General features: G+C 35.0%; 1 protein-coding gene and 1 non-coding gene across 2 annotated transcripts; one reads left to right on the forward strand and one right to left on the reverse strand.

Moving 5' to 3' along the window:
• Positions 1 to 6,886: 6,886 nt before the first annotated feature.
• Positions 6,887 to 6,958, reverse strand: TRNAP-AGG (transfer RNA proline (anticodon AGG)). The gene has a single exon. It is a non-coding gene; the product is annotated as a tRNA-Pro (tRNA).
• A 9,298-nt stretch (positions 6,959 to 16,256) lies between these two features.
• On the forward strand, positions 16,257 to 17,611 carry LOC127788200 (putative E3 ubiquitin-protein ligase XBAT31). Its single transcript, XM_052316309.1, has 6 exons — positions 16,257 to 16,334; positions 16,883 to 17,004; positions 17,088 to 17,197; positions 17,280 to 17,310; positions 17,400 to 17,507; positions 17,593 to 17,611. Exons 1-6 carry the CDS (start codon positions 16,257 to 16,259, stop codon positions 17,609 to 17,611), a joined length of 468 nt encoding a protein of 155 aa, XP_052172269.1.
• The last annotated feature ends 346 nt before the right edge of the window (positions 17,612 to 17,957 follow it).

The following is a 17,957-nucleotide window of genomic DNA, read 5'->3' on the forward strand; positions in this document are numbered from 1 at the left end:
ACACATAAAATTTGTAAGGTTTATTTAAAATTAATAATAAAATTCTCATTATTATTAATTTTAGATAAATTATTAAAAAATTTATTAATTTATGAGGATTATCTATCAAATTTGTTTGTGGGTATAACATTTCTATAATTAAATCAAGTGAATATTAAATCGGGTAAGGAAATTTGTTGAGAGAAAGATTTCAAAATAATGGAGATCATATTTTATAATATCGAATGATTAATTATGCACAATTTTTAAACTTAGAAATAAGTTGTTACTTATCCTTGGCTAATTAATTGAGAAATTAAAGTTAAAATTATGAGTTTCACTCACTAAAACTTTAGGATTATTTATGAACTTTAATCAACTTAAACCTTGATGAGTTAGAATATAATTTGGGTGGATTAAGTCACCTCTAGATGAGAATAAATATAATTAACAAAAAAAATTACTTAATTTTTCAATAATTAGTATCAAGAGAATGGGTGTTACATATAATATCAATGTGACTTATGGGTTTATACGACCAAGTAATGGTACTCCTAAGACTTTTCCAATAGACTATCTATGTAAAATTAGGTCATCACATTACACAAGCAATAGTGTATAGTCTAGATGTAAATGTACCGAATGTGCATATGAATGTATACATAAACTAGAGTATAAAGTGATTTAACCTTAATTACAATCTTACAAATAAGACATTATAACCTCTTTAGCATCAATTCGATATTGGGAGATGAGTTTGTACCAACAATTTAGTAGTGATGTTTCCTGTCCCCAACATAAGCATGAGCATAGTGACAATATAGCAATGGTAGTCCAGGTATCACATCACATTTATAATTTTTGTTTTCCTTTACCCCCATCACTTCTAACTACAAGAAAGGGACTAACAACTCTATATTCAACAATCAACAATTTTACAAACTCCCCCAAGCAGTAACCCTTCTCCCAGAAATTAAAAAAGATGAACACAGCCACAGTAAATGAATGAAATGAACAACAAGAAAAGATATCTGGCACTATCATGTTGTTGCTAGCCCTGCATTTTGTTGTATTTAGCATTTCAAGTTGGAGCTTGATTTTCTCCTACCTTTTCTTCCATTCCTTTTACACTTCTTAGTTTCCTTCTTCTTCTCTGACTTTGAGGGTTGCCTTGAGTCTTGAACACTTCACAATCAATGGGGACTGAAGCTTTGATTTTTAGCTTTATCATCGGTAAATTAAGGCCAATGCACACGAAGATATCAAGATAATGCCACCAGATGAAATTGCTATACCCCCTATCATGGACTTAGCCCTCCGCAAAATATCACAAGATACTGTAAGGGCATCGCCATATATGCTAAAAAGAAGAGCACCACCAAAGTAACACATTAAAACCAGGTTCTGTTTGTAAGCCAAGTAAATGTTCAACAATCACTGGAGTTGACGGTTTTCTAGATGTAGATTTTACTAGATGATTCCATTCCAAGTTTACATTTTGAATGAAATTAAAGTGTAAGTACTGATGAACTTCGCAGAACTAATTTGATTGACCAAAAACATGCTCAGTGAGAAATCTAAGCAAGATAGGAGTGGAACAAGACGTAAACAAAGATATCAGATGCCATGTTAATTTGCAGGACTAATCTGATTAGCTGAAAGCTTGCTCTCAATTAAAAATCAAAACAAGATTCAAGGAGAACAAGAGGTGAACAAAGACATCAAATGTCGCGTTGAGTGAGCTGAATGGGGTCTGGACAACAAAAGGGAAAAAGGTTTTCAGGCTTCCTTACTCAGCTGAGCATTTTGCCATTAGCAAGCAAGCTAGAAGATCTACTCCAAGAGTTCAAGCACAAAATTTGAGTAATTCCCTAAAAGAGTAGCTTCAAGAAATGACAACAGACATTCCTTAAAGCTTCAAGAAATGACAACAAAAGGGATTCGGAAAAGCAGCATTGCAGGGCATATAAAAGCTCCAACAATGCTATTATTGCAAGTATCTCTGTCGACCCAAACTAGCCCTCCCTTTGATTCCATAATGAGTTTCAGTGCTCAAGTGCAAAGAAACAATTTTGCGACCAAAAGCGCTCCTTGTTGGGAAGCACATGACCTCAATTTTTGGCCAATTTGTTGATGCAATCAAGCTGATTTGAGAATCACACATAGCAAATAAAGATAGTAGCTTTATGTAATTGAGAAATTCTGATTTGAACTTAATGTATTTTAATTTTATCAGGGTTCTTATATTAGATCAGATTAGTTTAAAAAGAGTTTTACATATTTTAGGAGTTCTATAATGCCCATATAAATATGGCATATTGGTGTAATCTGAAGCAATGAATTCTGAGAATGAATAAAAGTTATTTAAGAGCTGCAACTCTTTCTCTTCTCCTCTCCTTCTTTATTCCCCTTTTGTATTCTTCCTTCCCTCTTCTCTGCTGTTCCCTTTTCTGCTACTACTGCATCTTATCTTCTCCTCCTGATCCCTTCTACTACTTGTTACCTCTCCTCCATAATCTCTTTCATGCGTCTAGACATTCTTCTTTGCTTTCTGATCTCTTCTTCTTCCTCTGCTTATATACTGTTCTCTAGTTTTCTCTTCATCTGCGGGTTCTCTATTCTCAATTTCTTCAGGTAGGTAATTGTAGTAAATGAAGAACTTATTTTCCACTACTAGATAAGCTTCTTTTCCTTGGAAACAAGTTGAGAACTAACGATGTAGCCTGGAGGTCCAGAATAGTAGAACAAAGAAAAAGAACCCAGTCAAAGAAGAGCATGCTGTCACGGACTCAGAGAATCCCCCTACCCATGTGGACTGGTAGGGTGGCATATGATGCACATGTGTGGCCTATAATACCGGAGTGTGCACTGATGGTTCTATGCTTTGCAGGTATTGTCGCTATCTTACCCAAAGTATTGTCAGGGCCAGTCCAAGGCCAGTGGAGTCGTGGGCGATAATAATTTTTTTGTGGACGGGGGAGGGGCTATTTTTTTTTGAGGGGATGAGAAGGGGTGCTTTGTTCTCTCTTGTATTTTTCTTGGGGGTTGTATTTTTTGGGGGCCCCGCGGCGGCGGGAGGGGTGTATTTTTAGGGTGGCCCCAAATTTTTGAAGGCCTGAGTATTGTGTGTGTGTTTGCATGTGCCAAGCTTGCCTGCCACTGGCCTTGAGAGAGTTGTGAATGAGTAATCTTAATTAATATGAGATTAAAATTATTATAGATAATATTTATTTTAATTTTTGTGAAAATTAGGATTATGATATTTTGAAATCCATTAGTTAGGATTAGAATTCTTATAAATGATATTTATCTTAATATTTTAAAATTATTTTATAATTAGAATTACTTATGAATAATTATTTATTCTTTTCTTAGAATATTCAAAAAAAATTTAAATGTCAAAATTATCTAGTTTACGCGTTTGTGTAGAATCCCCTACATATGAAAAATTTACATTTTTTTAACTCAAAAAAAGTATTTTGATCTTTTGAACTTTTAATGAACTTTTGACATAACAAACCCAAAGTAAGTAATTCATCTATTTAAAGTATTTTGTATAACAGGATTCTTTATCTAAGTTCGCTGTCCTTTATATATAAAGATAGTGGCTATGACAACAGATTATGCTATCTGTAACATAACCATAAGCCCAGGAAAAGCTGTACAAAAACATGGCAACTGTGTAAATACACATTTGTACAACATGATTGATTATTACCAGATAAAAGATTAACATACCTTACCATTACCCAATTTTTGGTGAGTTCACAATGTTCATGTTGTTATCAACACAATATGATTCATATCATGAAAATTTACCTTTAACTATGAAAGAATCTCTAAAGAACATCAACTGGAGTTATGATCCTTGGATATTTCATTCGTAGTATTACTATAGCCATTAGTGGGGTTCAGTTGTGATTGTCTTAGTGCTTTCTTGATATCAAACAAGAATGAATCATATGCAGCCCCCAAGGCATGATTCGGATGGCAAAAGACAGATCGTGATATGCTGGTGTCATCCAATAAGTCGCGAATTTGAATTCTAATTTTTTCGAGACACATCCCAAGTCCTCAAAAGGTGTGTTAAAAAATCATTTTTAAGGGTTATATTATCTTTCCCAAAAAAAGAAACATTTTTAGTTTCTTTGCAAGCTAATTAAATGCATGTACTTCCATGTCATTGTAATTTCAAGTCTTTTTAGTTTCTTTTTCAATGAGTCAACCCTGGCTGGTATAATGACTAATCAGGGTTATTCTTCTTTCTCTTTTCATCTCTTTCTAAAAAAAAATGAAACATGTCCTAATATTAATGGTGAATCGTCACATCATATGTCTATCAATAAAGTTAAGGGTACCTACTTGATATAATTAGTCTTTTAATTTTATATTTTATAATAAAAAAGAATTCTATTTACAGTCACTCATTTTGCTCTCCACAATTACCTTTCAATATATCTCAAATGCCCTATTTTGAAAACTCATTCTTACCCTTACTATTATAGCCACTTTCTCTCTCGATGAAATGCCCACAAACCATATGCGACCGCCCATTCATATCGAAGATGATGCGTCAAACAATGCCGGATACGATGCGACAAAAACAAAAAACGAATAAAAATACAAGAATAAAAGAACGCATACAGAGACATACACATATATACATACACAAACACACATATACACACATCCCCACATACACAGACATATATATATATACACAAACATAAACTGGGAAACGGCCATGGCGGTTGCCATACCCGTCAGCGGGGACCCCCTTCATGGCCCCCCTAGGGTTTAGGGGGCCATAAAGGGCGATTATCGTGGCTGCCTTTCATTTTCTACTCTGCCACGCAACTACAAGCAAAGAACCTAGAGAAAAGAATGGGAAAATGGCACAAAATCCTCGTTGTTCTCCAGCCAAATTTTCAGAGAATTTTTCGTCATTGTTCTACATTTTCCTTGTCTCACTATTGTGTTTGTTTGCATGCCCGATTTTCGACCACAACTATGTCGATGCCCTTCGAAAGAGCATTCTCTTAAGGCTAGAGATTTGTGTATGTATATATGTGTGTGTGTGTATTTGCCGTGATGGTGGTGGCCACCAGTGGCCGCGATGCCGTCTCTGATTTTGCAAAGGTGACCCACACCCACACAGCTGGCTGGTGTTGCCGAGCAACTATTTGAGTGTGTGGGGATGACTGTAGCTATGTGCGATGGTGATAAAAGAGGGTATTTTTAGAAAAATTTGACTGCAAAGAGTTATTAAGGTAGTTGTAAAGAGTAAAAGGGTGAAAGTGGGTTTTTAGTGGCCGAGAAAAACAAAAAAATTGGCTGCAAATAGAATTTTCTTATAATAAAATAGTTCTTATACTTTAATATGTATTATAGTAATCGCTAAATTTTTAACCTTGTTACGATTTATTTTCTTTTTAAAATTTTCGTTGAACTATGTGAATTTTACGTTATAAATATATAAAATAAAAAAAATAAAGAAGCAATTGTTGTCGACAAGTACCACTTAAGATTTTGAAGATTATCTACAAATATATGTATATACATAATCTCACATATTTATAGTAAAATTTTGGTATATAAAAAAGAATCTCTATGATCTTGAAAAGAAGTTTTTAAGAAATTAAAAGGAAAGTGAATTAGAAGAAAACCTAACCATTCCCAACATTGAGGAAAGAGCTTATAGGACCGTGCTATATGTATCGATGAGATGTATAGGCTGATGACTGAATCAGACTTCATAAATCAGACTTCTTCATCAATCATCAAGACATCGAGAACGGAAGAAGTCTGGACTTCATGAAGCCCGATCGGGCTTCATCCAAAGGTGACAACGACAAATTAGGTAAGGGTATTTTTGTCATTTGAAGCCTTCGATCATTCTCTTCGTAATCTAATAATTTGTACAAGTAGCATTATAAAACATTCCTCTAATACAAGGTCCATAGTAGCGGTTACCAACCGCGACCATTTGTGGGTCACTATTTTTATTTTTTTATTTTTTATTTTATGTATTTGTCACATTATTTTTAATAGATAATTAAATTATGACAAGATTAAAAATTTAATAGTTGCTATAAAATAAATTAAATTACAAGAACTAATTTCTTACAAAATATAAAATTCAAAGGCAGTAATATTATTTACTCTTAAGACTAAATAATAAGTTAGATGGTATTAGAAAGATAATAATAAGTTGATTTAAATTTGAAAATTTCAACAAATTTAAACCTAATAATGGTTGTTGAGTAAAGTTCACAAAGTTTAAATATTGGGCAAATAGTAAAAAAAAAAAAAATCAAACTTTCTCCTAAATTTGTAAATTTATTCAAACGTTTTAATTTTGAAAGTTGTGTTACTATTGACTCAATTAGGTGTAATTTTATGTAATACTTAAAATTAATTTAAGAGGCATGTGTCATTACTGATATAACATGTCATTTGTCATAAAAAAATATATGAGTGAGAGTCACATATATAAGTATAAAAAAAATAAAAAATAAAATTATATATATGAATCTCACTCATATATATATATATAGATCTTATTTATATATATATATTTTTACGACAAGTGACTTGGCGTGTGTTAGTAATAATATACGTTTTCTAAATTAATTTTAAGTGTAGATAAAATTATACTAAATTGAGTCAATTAAAAAATAATTATCAAAATTAAAATGTTTAGATAAATTTACAAAATTCACGAAAAAATTTAGATTTTTTTTACTAAATATTTGAATTTCGATACTCCTCAACCAAATTTATCTTTTGCTGAGTGGGACCTACAAATTAGACACGGCCAGTGTCGTTCATGGTCCAAAGCGTCCGACACCTTCGAACAAAAGCCAAAAAAAAAAGGATACACAAGCTTGTGGGGGGGGGGGGGGGGGGGGCATTCCGAGAATTGAACTCGGGACCTCTCGCACCCTAAGCGAGAATCATACCACTAGACCAAATGCCCACCTTAACAGCACTAAACCAGATATTATACTAAACCAAATACTAACCAATTGAAATAACACAAATAGTATACTAAACCAAATTCCACCACGTTTGGTGACATCTAATTGACTGCACTGTTCAATCGTTACCAAATCGGGACATATCATTTTTCAAAAAAAATCAGAAAGACACGAAACCGACTTCGTTAAAAACTAGACTTTCATCGCCATTATTTATAATCTTAGGGTGCATTTGATTGGAGGGTGAAAAGTAGGGTGGAATTCCAATTCCATGGAATTTCAATTCTCACCCCGTCTCTTAAAAATTTTAATTTCTTGATTTCAAGAAAAATCTTTATTTTTTAAACTAAGATGAAATTCGAATTCTATAAAAAAAAAAAATTATTTGATGAAATTTCCTAAAATTTGGATGAAAAATGAATTTCACCCATATTAAACGAAGCCTTATTGTGATCTAATACATTGTCTACTATTTTTTGGAAGTCATTAAAATTAACTAATTTGTATTAGAGTTCTGTTTTAATTCCTTCATATAGATTTTACAGTAAAATTCATAACTAAATGCACAAAATCAATTTTCAACTATTCTTGTGTCAAAAGTTCGATAAAATATCCCAGTTTATGAAGAAAAAAATATAATTAAGCACATAATCATACATTAGAAACTTCGTTTTAAATTAAAACAATAAGTGTTATAGAATAAAGTTATTTTATTCCAATCACTCATAACAAAATTACTTTGCATCTTAATCTTTCAATGAGCTACATATTACTATAAAGGGATTCACTTTCATACAAAACCCTACCAAATGGAACCCCATGTAGTTTAAAAATCCCCAAGAACATGAACTTGTAATATATAACCAAAACTAATTAAAATATTCATCCCCATCTTATATTCAAAACATATTCGTTTATTCATCAATCTCCTCTTTGTCATTAAAAGATCCATTGCCACAACTACATATGTATCCGTTTTGTAGAGAAAAAAATATATTTGGGGCCTAAACTATAGGTTTATTAAGAATTGCATAAACATTTGATGTGTATTGCATTTTCTACAAATTTCAAATGCATTATGACATTCACATATAACGTGTTTTTTTCGAGAATACCCAACGAGTATATATATGTATAGTCATTTTCAGGATTAAAAATAATATTTGTAAAATCATATCATCATGTCATGTAATGTAAGAAAAATTTTGCCCGTACCTATTACCTTAATAATGTGCTTGAAGAAGAATTATTGTATTTTTTTTCGATTGCTTTTGTCTTTCTAAACCAATGCTTATTCTCCCTCTCTAGTTTTCTCGTCTCTTATTTGTATATGCTCTCAACTTGTTCTTAAGTCTCCAATTGAAAAATTAAAAGACCAGGAACATTTAAGAAATCTTATTTTTAGAAAATTCGATAATATATTCTTAACAACTTAAGAATGAGATCTTTAATAAGAAATCTAGAGACTTATTCATACAAAAATTAGAGAGTAATAAATAAATATATCTTGCCATTAATAATACACAATAACACAAAGATACATCACATGTTTTATGCTTGATAGATGTCATCTAAATCTAGCATTAGGGCATATCACCTACAATCTCTCACTTGCATTAATGTTAATTTACATAATATTAATGTATCATCATCTAATATCTAATACCTATCTTCTCAAGATGACGATTTATTTGTGACTGAGTCATGGCCTTAGTAAGTGGGTTAGCAACATTATTTGCTCATATTATTTTATGCAAGTGCATGTCTCCACGTGTGATAATCAATTTCTCAAATAATATGAAGTCGATGTTCAATGTGTTTGGACATTTGATGATATCTAAGTTCCTTAACTTGTGCAATAACTCCATTATTGTCGAAATATAAAGGTATCAATGATTGAATGAACAAAACCATTTCCAACTCAGGTTAATAAAAGGTACACAACAAACAACAACGATATTACATACCGACATAGTGGTTGACAAAAGGTACACAACAACAAACAAGTGTTCATCAAATCTCTGCTAAAGGTGGATCACATTGAGACTTGGTGGATTGTAGTGAGACCGTTATTAACATGGTGTGCCCCTCGATTTTGGTGCAACAAGGAGGCAAGGAAGTCCCTTTAAGATGCCCATAATTCGGATAATGCGAGTGAAATATCAAGCAGCCGTAACAAGCCATACTAGGGTTAGACCGATCAATCTCTTTGATTTGCTTTCCAATGATTGGTTAAAGGGCGCCAATTGGCTCCTAGAAGAAGGGGAAGACCTCAAGGAGAAGAGGAAGAACCTAAGGATGCTTACTTCTATTCTTTTCTCCTTTTCATTTTTCTTTTTGTCTTTGTTTTTTCCCTTTCATTTTTAGGTTATACACCTCATATATGAGTTTTAACCCTATTTTATGTTTGTTTGCATAAATAAGACACTTTCAATAGGGTTGCCTAGAACAAGCGAGGCAAACCCAAGAAGTCCAAGTTACACAGTCTCTAATTATTGAAGCCTAAGGGGAAATTGAGGTCCCCTTGGTGATAAAGAAAAAGAGAGCATGCTCAAGCGCTCAATAAGATGAGGCCGACCACTTGGCTCAAGCACCGATCACTTTAGCTCCCTTGTTATAATCCCCCAACACACCCTCAAGAAGATCATATGGGTAAAACAAAGAAGATTCCTTCTCCCTCCCCGGTGGCAACTATAATACATGATCTCCAACAATGCGCCCCAAAGAATCATATTATTTCGTGACTTAACATAGAGGCCCTAGAGGCACACCATAAATTGAATAGGGTTGAATGTCATCACCCTTTGATGCCTGAGCACCACAATAGGAGGACATTGGACTCCGACGGGGCTTTGAGAGCTACCCCCATACGTTTGGATGTGCCCTCAATCAATAATGAAATAAAACTGCCCAGGAGTCCATTAGCTACGGGGAGAAAATTTTCTAATTTACTCGGGGTATTAGATACCGACATAGTGGTTGACCCTGAGGTTGGGGCAAGATTAATTTATTCCACAATCTTACCCCATGACGAATAAAACTACTTTTGACGTGCACCGAAAGATATGAATATTGTCGAACGACAATTAATTAAAGTAATGGTTTAATTTTAGCTAAAGTCTCATTGCTAGTTCTTATCATGTATGTTGACTTTGATCTCTAACATGTTATATATATTTGTAATGCGTACAAGCAATGGTAGTCGCTAATGCCCGAAAATGGTGTATGTTTAGCACAAGCTTGCACTAATGCCTCACAGTGAGTTGATAAGGTTGAGCAAGAGTGTCGACAACTCCAAGGCTGAATCCACAGCCTTGAGGCAGAGGTTGAAAAGTTAAAAATAAAGAACCTCTCATTGGAGGATGAGCATAAGAAGAATAAGGTAGGTGGATGAAGAGCAACAACAAACTTTGGATAAGACACGAACATCTCACATCACCCTCTCTCAAGAACATAGCCAAGCAATGGTGGAAGTAGAGTATGCTTGCACTTAAGGAATGTATTTCCAAGGTCATCTCTAAGAAATAAAACGCAAGCTCAAGGACAAAAGTAGAGATATAAACATCGCCCACTCAAAAGCCGTGAGGGAATACAAGCTCTCTCGAGACTACTACAAGTGTAAAGAAGCTTACGTGACTGGTTTCATCAAGTATGGGTTTTATATGGCTCGACACTTTTTGGAGACCAAGCGTCACATGGAGACTTACCCTGAGCTGGTCTACACCCCTAAGATTGCATTTTTGGAGGCTCCTAACTGACAGAGGTATGATCCAGATCCTTAGGATCCTAAGGAGTACTTAAACTTTTCATTTGTGGATAACATGGCCAACCTTTCTGGGCCCTAGAGTCCATATATGCGCAAGTTTAATATTGACTCAGGAATCATTAAGGCTCTACATGATTTGGATATCGTTATTCTGAAGCCTCTCAATGAGGATCTTATAAAGGGTTAGCTCAAGGCTCCCATCACAGCTCCCAAGCAACCTGACATTCCTTCTTTGTTTCCAATAGAGTATATTTCCATTTCATGTAATTTTTTATTTTCTAATTTCATGTACTTCTAATGTAAATATTGTATTTATGAATGAAGTGAGATTTTCGATATTCACTTATCGTGTTTATTGTACATGGTTGTATGAGTGTTTAATGCATTTCATTTCATGATCGCCTAAGTGTGAATGAGAATGCACATAAATGAATAAGAAGATCGATAAGTTAAAAATAAACATAAGTTAAGGTGATGGTACCTTATAAGTTGTAATTTAAATGTGATCTCCTTGAATCTATCAACCACATAGGTTAGGGTAAAAATGAAAAAACGAAAATAGGTACCATACCTTAGGTTTATAGATGGTTTGTTGTGTGCAGGACACAACCATTTTGAATAAAACAAAAATGTCTTCCTAACACTATAACACGCAATAATGCTAACTCCCCAATTTATGAGTGAAGAAGTTCAAGCTTTTCTTGAACACGATACTGTGAGTGTAATGCCCTCAAATTACCTTAATTTCTCTTTAAACACGCTCTGATAACTTAAATTCTCAATCATTTCTTCTTTTCTTTTTTTGTTTTCAACAACATAAGCATATTAATTATAAATACACATTTCAGTGGCTTTTCCATGATGTTCTACCCTTGTGCTTAGTTTTGATGATGAAAAACATATGTTATTAAATCCCTAAGTCATGAATCAAGGTGGTGGTTTTCAACAAAAATCAATTTCAAGTGCATTGTTAAAATGAAAACCAAAAAGATTTATGATTTTCTATTTTAGTTAGAGATTTGCAAAGTCAAGTTTTTAGTCTTAAAAGAATCTCCTAAAATGATTTTCAAATTAGCTTTGAAGTCGTTGGTCAACATAGAGCTAAAATTGTTCTAAGGCAAAAGACCAACTTGAACATAAATGTGTTTGATGAAAATTCAATCTTAAGTATGAAAAATCATTTATGTTAATCTCATTCTTCAGAATAAGCTTTCATATTTTGAAACATGCATGAAAGGTTTTGGTTTGAAACTTAATCGTATGAAAAATCCTTTAGTTTATGCATTATGTCTTGAAACTCGTTTTGATAACGCTTCAATATTTTTCTAAGTCTGGAAGCCTAGCATCTTATAAGGAGACATATATGAAAATGGTTTCTTTTTAGAAAACTAACTCCCGGTAATTCAATAACTAACATTCATTAGTGATAAAATGATTTTTAACGAATTTTTCAAGAGATGAAAAGTGTATATCTTGGAGGTGATAAAATCGCAAAATCCTAAGTTCCTACTAAAATCCAAATTCTACTTTTTTATTCTTATGGATTTTGATTTTTTAGATATTTTTATTGAATCCAAATGGGGGGTACTTTCTTATTTACATTTAGTACTTTCTTATTTACTAAAGAAATGTAAATATGTTGTAATGTTTTCAAAATTCATTCTGTTGAAAATCTTCTTCATCTGTCGACTGTGTGCTTCAATCGGTCGACTATGCATAAGGATAGTCGACTTTGCTTCTTCAATCTGTCGACTATATCTTGCATCTGTCGACTATTTGTGTGTCTGTCGACTATTGTGAAAGGATAGTCGACTATGCTATTTCATCTATCGACTATTTTTGTTCTGTAAATTCAAAATTTTCTTCACATTTTTGCAATAGTCGACTATGCATATGTATCTGTCGACTATGAGATTTTTGTATTATAAGATAGTCGACTATGCTTTTCTGTCTGTCGACTATGGCTAGTTTTATTTGATAAAATAGTCGACTAACCTATTTGATCTGTCGACTATGTGTTTCACAGAAACTTACAACGGCTAGTTTTTCAATCTCCAACGGCTAGTTTCTCATTCTCTAACAGTCACAAACGACTTCATTTCTCTTCAATCTTGTGGGAAGCTTATATATACATATCAAGGAGATCAAGAGAAGGCTAATCGACGAGAATGAATTAATTTAAGCTTACTGTTACTCGTTTGTATTTACAGTGATTGTGCTTCAATTTTTTTTTCTCTTCAAGGCTTTGATTTTAACTTGTATTAATTCATTCAAGCCTTGTTTTTATTGTAAGAGAACTTGTAACTAAGAGTGCCCACTCTTAGCATCTCGTTTACATTTGTATCACTCTTACTTTCCTAGCTTTATGCTAGAAGACTTGCTCGTTAAAGCAAGTGGCTGTAATTCCTAGCTAGGTGCTAGAGGGCTTGCTTATATAAGCAAGAGGTTGTAATTCGTAGTCTTGGACTAGAGGACCTACTTGGTTTAAGTAGGGGGTTTTAGTAGATGGTTTGAAAAATCCTTAGTGAGGAGCTAAGGTAGTGGATTAGGCTTGGTTAAGCCGAACCACTGTAAATCCTTGTGTTTTCTTATGCTTGTGTTCTTTGATATATTTATCTTTCCAAGCATTTCATTATTCCTCCTCGGTTCTCATATTTATCTTTGTTCATTTGTCATTTTTATGGTTTACGCTTTAAAACTCTAAATCCTCAATCTGTATCAAAAAGTTTTTGTATTAATGTTCTATCATTTAAGTTTTTAAAATAACCAATTCACCCCCCCTCTTGGTGTGTGCCATAGAACCTACCTGTTCTAACATTCCATACATAACAAAACTTCAATCATTCAAATATAACAAAACACAATATTTGAGCCCCTGTTCACAACTCACCCCGAAAGATCTTTTCGATTGGGATTGCCCTATACACAGCCACCTAAAGGAAAGAAATATCAATCACCACATGATCCATTATTGAATATCATATTTCATACCTGAAATAATGTTAAAACAAAGTGAGCCACAAAGCTCAACAAGCATGTAGAAGAATGACAATAAAGCTGGGGGTAAACCTCTCACACTAAATACAACCCACAAAATGTCATGTTGTAAATTAAAATGCCACACCATACTATGCACCAAGATATCTAGTTCTCAACATAAATATACCAATACACATAACAGTCCGTAGCGCCCACATAAGAAATGCACAACCTGGCACCCAAGTCTCAGCATATAAACCTATTGTAGCCATGAATTGGCTAGCATAATCCGCATAAGCCCGAGGCCTTCATATCATAACTACATACGAGAGTTTCAGAGTCATAACTACTCGAAACCGAGCTCCACTCATAGCTATCGAGGGTCAACTCCATACCACATCATAACGTAACTATGTAATGCAACAAATAATAAATGCAATGGCGTAATAAGAATTGACGTGATACATTGGCCCCCATAAACCAAGCATTAGGCCATGGTTCGCCCACATAGGAATACACATTCAATACAATGCTCGTGCACCTAGTCATTCTAAGATGTTCGTGTCCAAGCATTGATAACTTATGTTTGCCCGAATAATGCAAGTCCAGTCCCATGCATTACAATGCCATGCAGTATGTCACATAATGGCAGAGCTGATCAATAGTGACTAGGCCTTTATCTTGCAACAAGAACGTCAGTTTCCTCAAGCCTACTTCCTCTCCCCGAATCATTCCACAACTTGAATTTAGCTTCCTTGCTTTGTGTATCAATTTCCAACAACTTTGATATATTACAGAGGGGTTTCTTGGATTTCTGAAGGCCAACTACAAACTCCATCATAACCCACAATTCTCTATAAATTAATCCCTAGCATATGGCCTTACCTTACCTCTTTAATTGTGGCCATAATCTTTCAAATTATAATCTCACTTCCAGAGGAAGAAGATAACGGAACAGGACTGTTGTTGGTGCCATACGCGGTGCTGCTACACATACCCTTTTTATATATAATTAATCACACACAGAATGCTTGCTAGTCGAACTAGATAGAAGGACCAAACAACAGAAAGCAACGAACAAAGCCGCTGAAACGAAGAAGTAACGCATTGGAACTATAACCATCACCTTCCTTGAAGCCTTGAGAATCAAGGAGAAAGAAAGGAATAAGAAAAAGAGAAGGAAACCCTCACACCAAAAGCCCCCAGAAATCTACTGTTACTTCTCCCATTTTCCCTTCTTTTATATATTCACACTTCTAAATTTATATGCACATTAAATCCCCGTTAACTCCACTACCTCCTTCTCAATTCTCTTTTCTTTGCACTACATTCAGATATATACATATAGGATCGTGATATATGCACCGACGGGATGACAGACTCGATGACCGAATCGAACTTCATCATCAATCATCAAGCCGCTGCGGATAGGAGAAGACTGGGCTTCATCCAAAGGCGGCAACAACGAGGCGACAAGATGGTGTAATAACGATCGGCACGAGGTGATGACAGGATGCAGCGATAATCACGTAAGACGCTGCAGCGGGGCAACGACAGGGATGCAGCGGCAATCACGCGAGGCGACGATAGGATGTAATGGCGGTCACACGAGGCCCTACAGCGGGGCAACGAAAGGATGCATCAGCAGTCGACGAGGCGAGGCAGAGCTTGCTGGAGACGGCCATGATAGAGGAGAGAGGAGGTGACCAAGCACAGAGGTGGTGAATCTACAAATTAGGTGAGGGCATTTTTATTATTTGACGTATTCGATCATCCTCTCAATAACCCAATTATTTATAAAATAATATTTTTTATACATATATTATATTCTCTATTCACTTATTCCGTATATATATATATATATTATACAATAAAAAGCGAATATATATTATATGCTCCTTGGAAACTCGGCAGCTCACATCCCACTCCAATTCTAACTTCTCCCGAATTTTTCGGCCGCCTCCAGCTTCTCTTATCCTATCACCTTATAACATTCATATTATATTCCCTTTGCTTATCACATTCTATTGTATTTTTATAATATTCCTTGCATAACATAAATAGAAAATTAGAAATAATATTATATCTTAGTGTATATATATATATATTATTTTCAATTACTATATTTAACATTATATAACATCTATATAATAAAACATAACAATTTTTAAATTGTATAACACAAATGTGAGTGGGACATTTTTTGAATGGTTAAGATGAGTTTTCAGGAAAATCAATGGCTGAGATCAGTTTTGAGGATGTAACTTTCCCCCCAAAAACCATCACATCCCCTGCTAACACACGCCTACAGAGCCACTCACTGCCCAACCATCTCTTCCCTCTTTTCCTCTCACACTCCATCTTTGCCCACCCGCTCTCTCTCTCCCTCTCTCTCTTTCTCTCCCTAAGTCACCCACCCACCCACGCCATTGCCGCCCCCCCTGTCGCCCCATCGGCAGCCGCTCAATCGCCGTCAGCCCCCAATGTACAGCCTTCATCGTCTCTTTCTCTCTTTCCCACTCCCTCAAGCTCCGGCGCCTCAAGCTGCATCTATGCCGCCATCGCCTCCAACTCCATCGTCGCCGCTGCCTCCAGCTCCATCGTATCCTCCTCGCCTCCGCCGTATGTATGTGCGTGTGTGTTATGTGTATATGTAAATGGGTGTGTGTGTTCGTGTGTTCTGTGTATATGTAAATGGGTATGTGTGTGTGTTCTGCGTATGTATGTATATGTGTGTGCGCGCATATATATGTAATATATGTATCTGTGTTCTGTGTATATGTAAATGGGTGTGTGTGTGTGTGTGTTCTGTGTATACGTAATATATGTATGTGTGTGTTCTGTGTAAATGGGTGTGTGTATATATATGTAAATGGGTGTGTGTGTGTGTTTTGTGTATACGTAATATATGTATGTGTGTGTTGTGTAAATGGGTATGTGTATATATATGTAAATGGGTGTATGTGTGTGTTCTGTGTATGTGTATATATATAAATGGGTGTGTGTGTGTGTGTGTATATGTAAATGGGTTTTCTCTCTCACCTCCCCTTCTCTCTCTCTCTCTCTCTCTCAAAAGCTTATTGAAGCTAGGGCAAATGTTTGTCAGATTCCCTGATATTTTATCAGAAGTTGTGTGATTATGTTTTTCATTCTTATATTTTATCGACTGTTTTCCCAGATTTTGATGTTTGATTCAAGCCATGGGAGGACCTGTTTGCACTATACTGCTTATTATGGCCATTCTAATTGCCTACAGGCCATTCTCTCTGCTTCCTGTTCTTCCCGTATTGTTGCCTCTTGGTGGGTCTTTCTCTCTCTGTGTGATTGTTTGAGCACTAAGTTAGATAGTTCATAATTGGTTATTCTATTGTATTAGATTTCAGGGGTTATGCCCGGTTTGTAAATATTAGAGATGATAAAGGAGCAACACCTTTGCACTTGGCGGCCAGACAAAGACGATCGGAATGCATCCATATTCTCTTAGACAATGGAGGTCTGGTCTGGAGCAACACCTTTGCACTTGGCAGCCCGACAAAGACTATCGGAATGCGTCCATATTCTCTTAGACAATGGAGGTCTGGTCTATGCTTCAACTGGTTGTTATGGGTAAAAATTGGCTTAAGCTCTTCATTGTTGTTCCAGTCTTTGGATATCAATTGTGCCTTTGTTTTGATGAATTAATTTGATTTCTGCAGCTTCCCGGGAAGCACTCTTCTCCATTTGGCCGCTAGAGGGGGTTCTCTTGATTGCATCCGTGAATTGTTGGCTTGGGGCGCCAATCGACTTCAAAGAGATGCATCGGGGTACTACTTGGGTCACATTTTGAATTTAGGAATGGAGACTTTCCAATTTATGCCCTGTCAGCTAATCCAATGTGCTTATGTATAGATTGAAGGTTTTTCTTTGAATGATCTGTTATATTTATTAAAATGAAAGAAATCCTGTATTGAAGTCGTCGGCCACGTTGCTGGGGGTGGGGTGCGGGGGTCTAGAACCAAGGGGAGGGGGTGGCTGAGAAGGGATGCCCTCTCCCCGGCTGCGCACGGCTAGAGAGGGCACCCTTCCCCAGTCGCTTTTTTTATTTTTTTATTTTATACTTCATTATTTTTTGGTTTTTTTTATCTTACACTTATAATTTGTGTAAAAATATTTTTACACAAATATTTAAAGTTAGATAAAATATAAAGTAAAAATATTTTTAAATAAAATTACCTTAATATATTTAAAACTTAAAAACATTACATGTAAGATAG

This window comes from Diospyros lotus, chromosome 13 (assembly GCF_014633365.1).
Source record: "Diospyros lotus cultivar Yz01 chromosome 13, ASM1463336v1, whole genome shotgun sequence".
Classification (NCBI taxonomy): Eukaryota; Viridiplantae; Streptophyta; class Magnoliopsida; order Ericales; family Ebenaceae; genus Diospyros; species Diospyros lotus.

What these genes read in the sequence shown, in the direction of transcription:
- LOC127788200 (XM_052316309.1), top strand. Translation starts at nt 16,257, where the DNA reads ATGCCGCCATCGCCTCCAACTCCATCGTCGCCGCTGCCTCCAGCTCCA. An exon ending in CTCGCCTCCGCCGTATGTAT is followed by an intron (nt 16,335 to 16,882) that starts GTGCGTGTGTGT and finishes CTGTTTTCCCAG; the next exon opens with ATTTTGATGTTTGATTCAAG. An exon ending in TCCCGTATTGTTGCCTCTTG is followed by an intron (nt 17,005 to 17,087) that starts GTGGGTCTTTCT and finishes ATTAGATTTCAG; the next exon opens with GGGTTATGCCCGGTTTGTAA.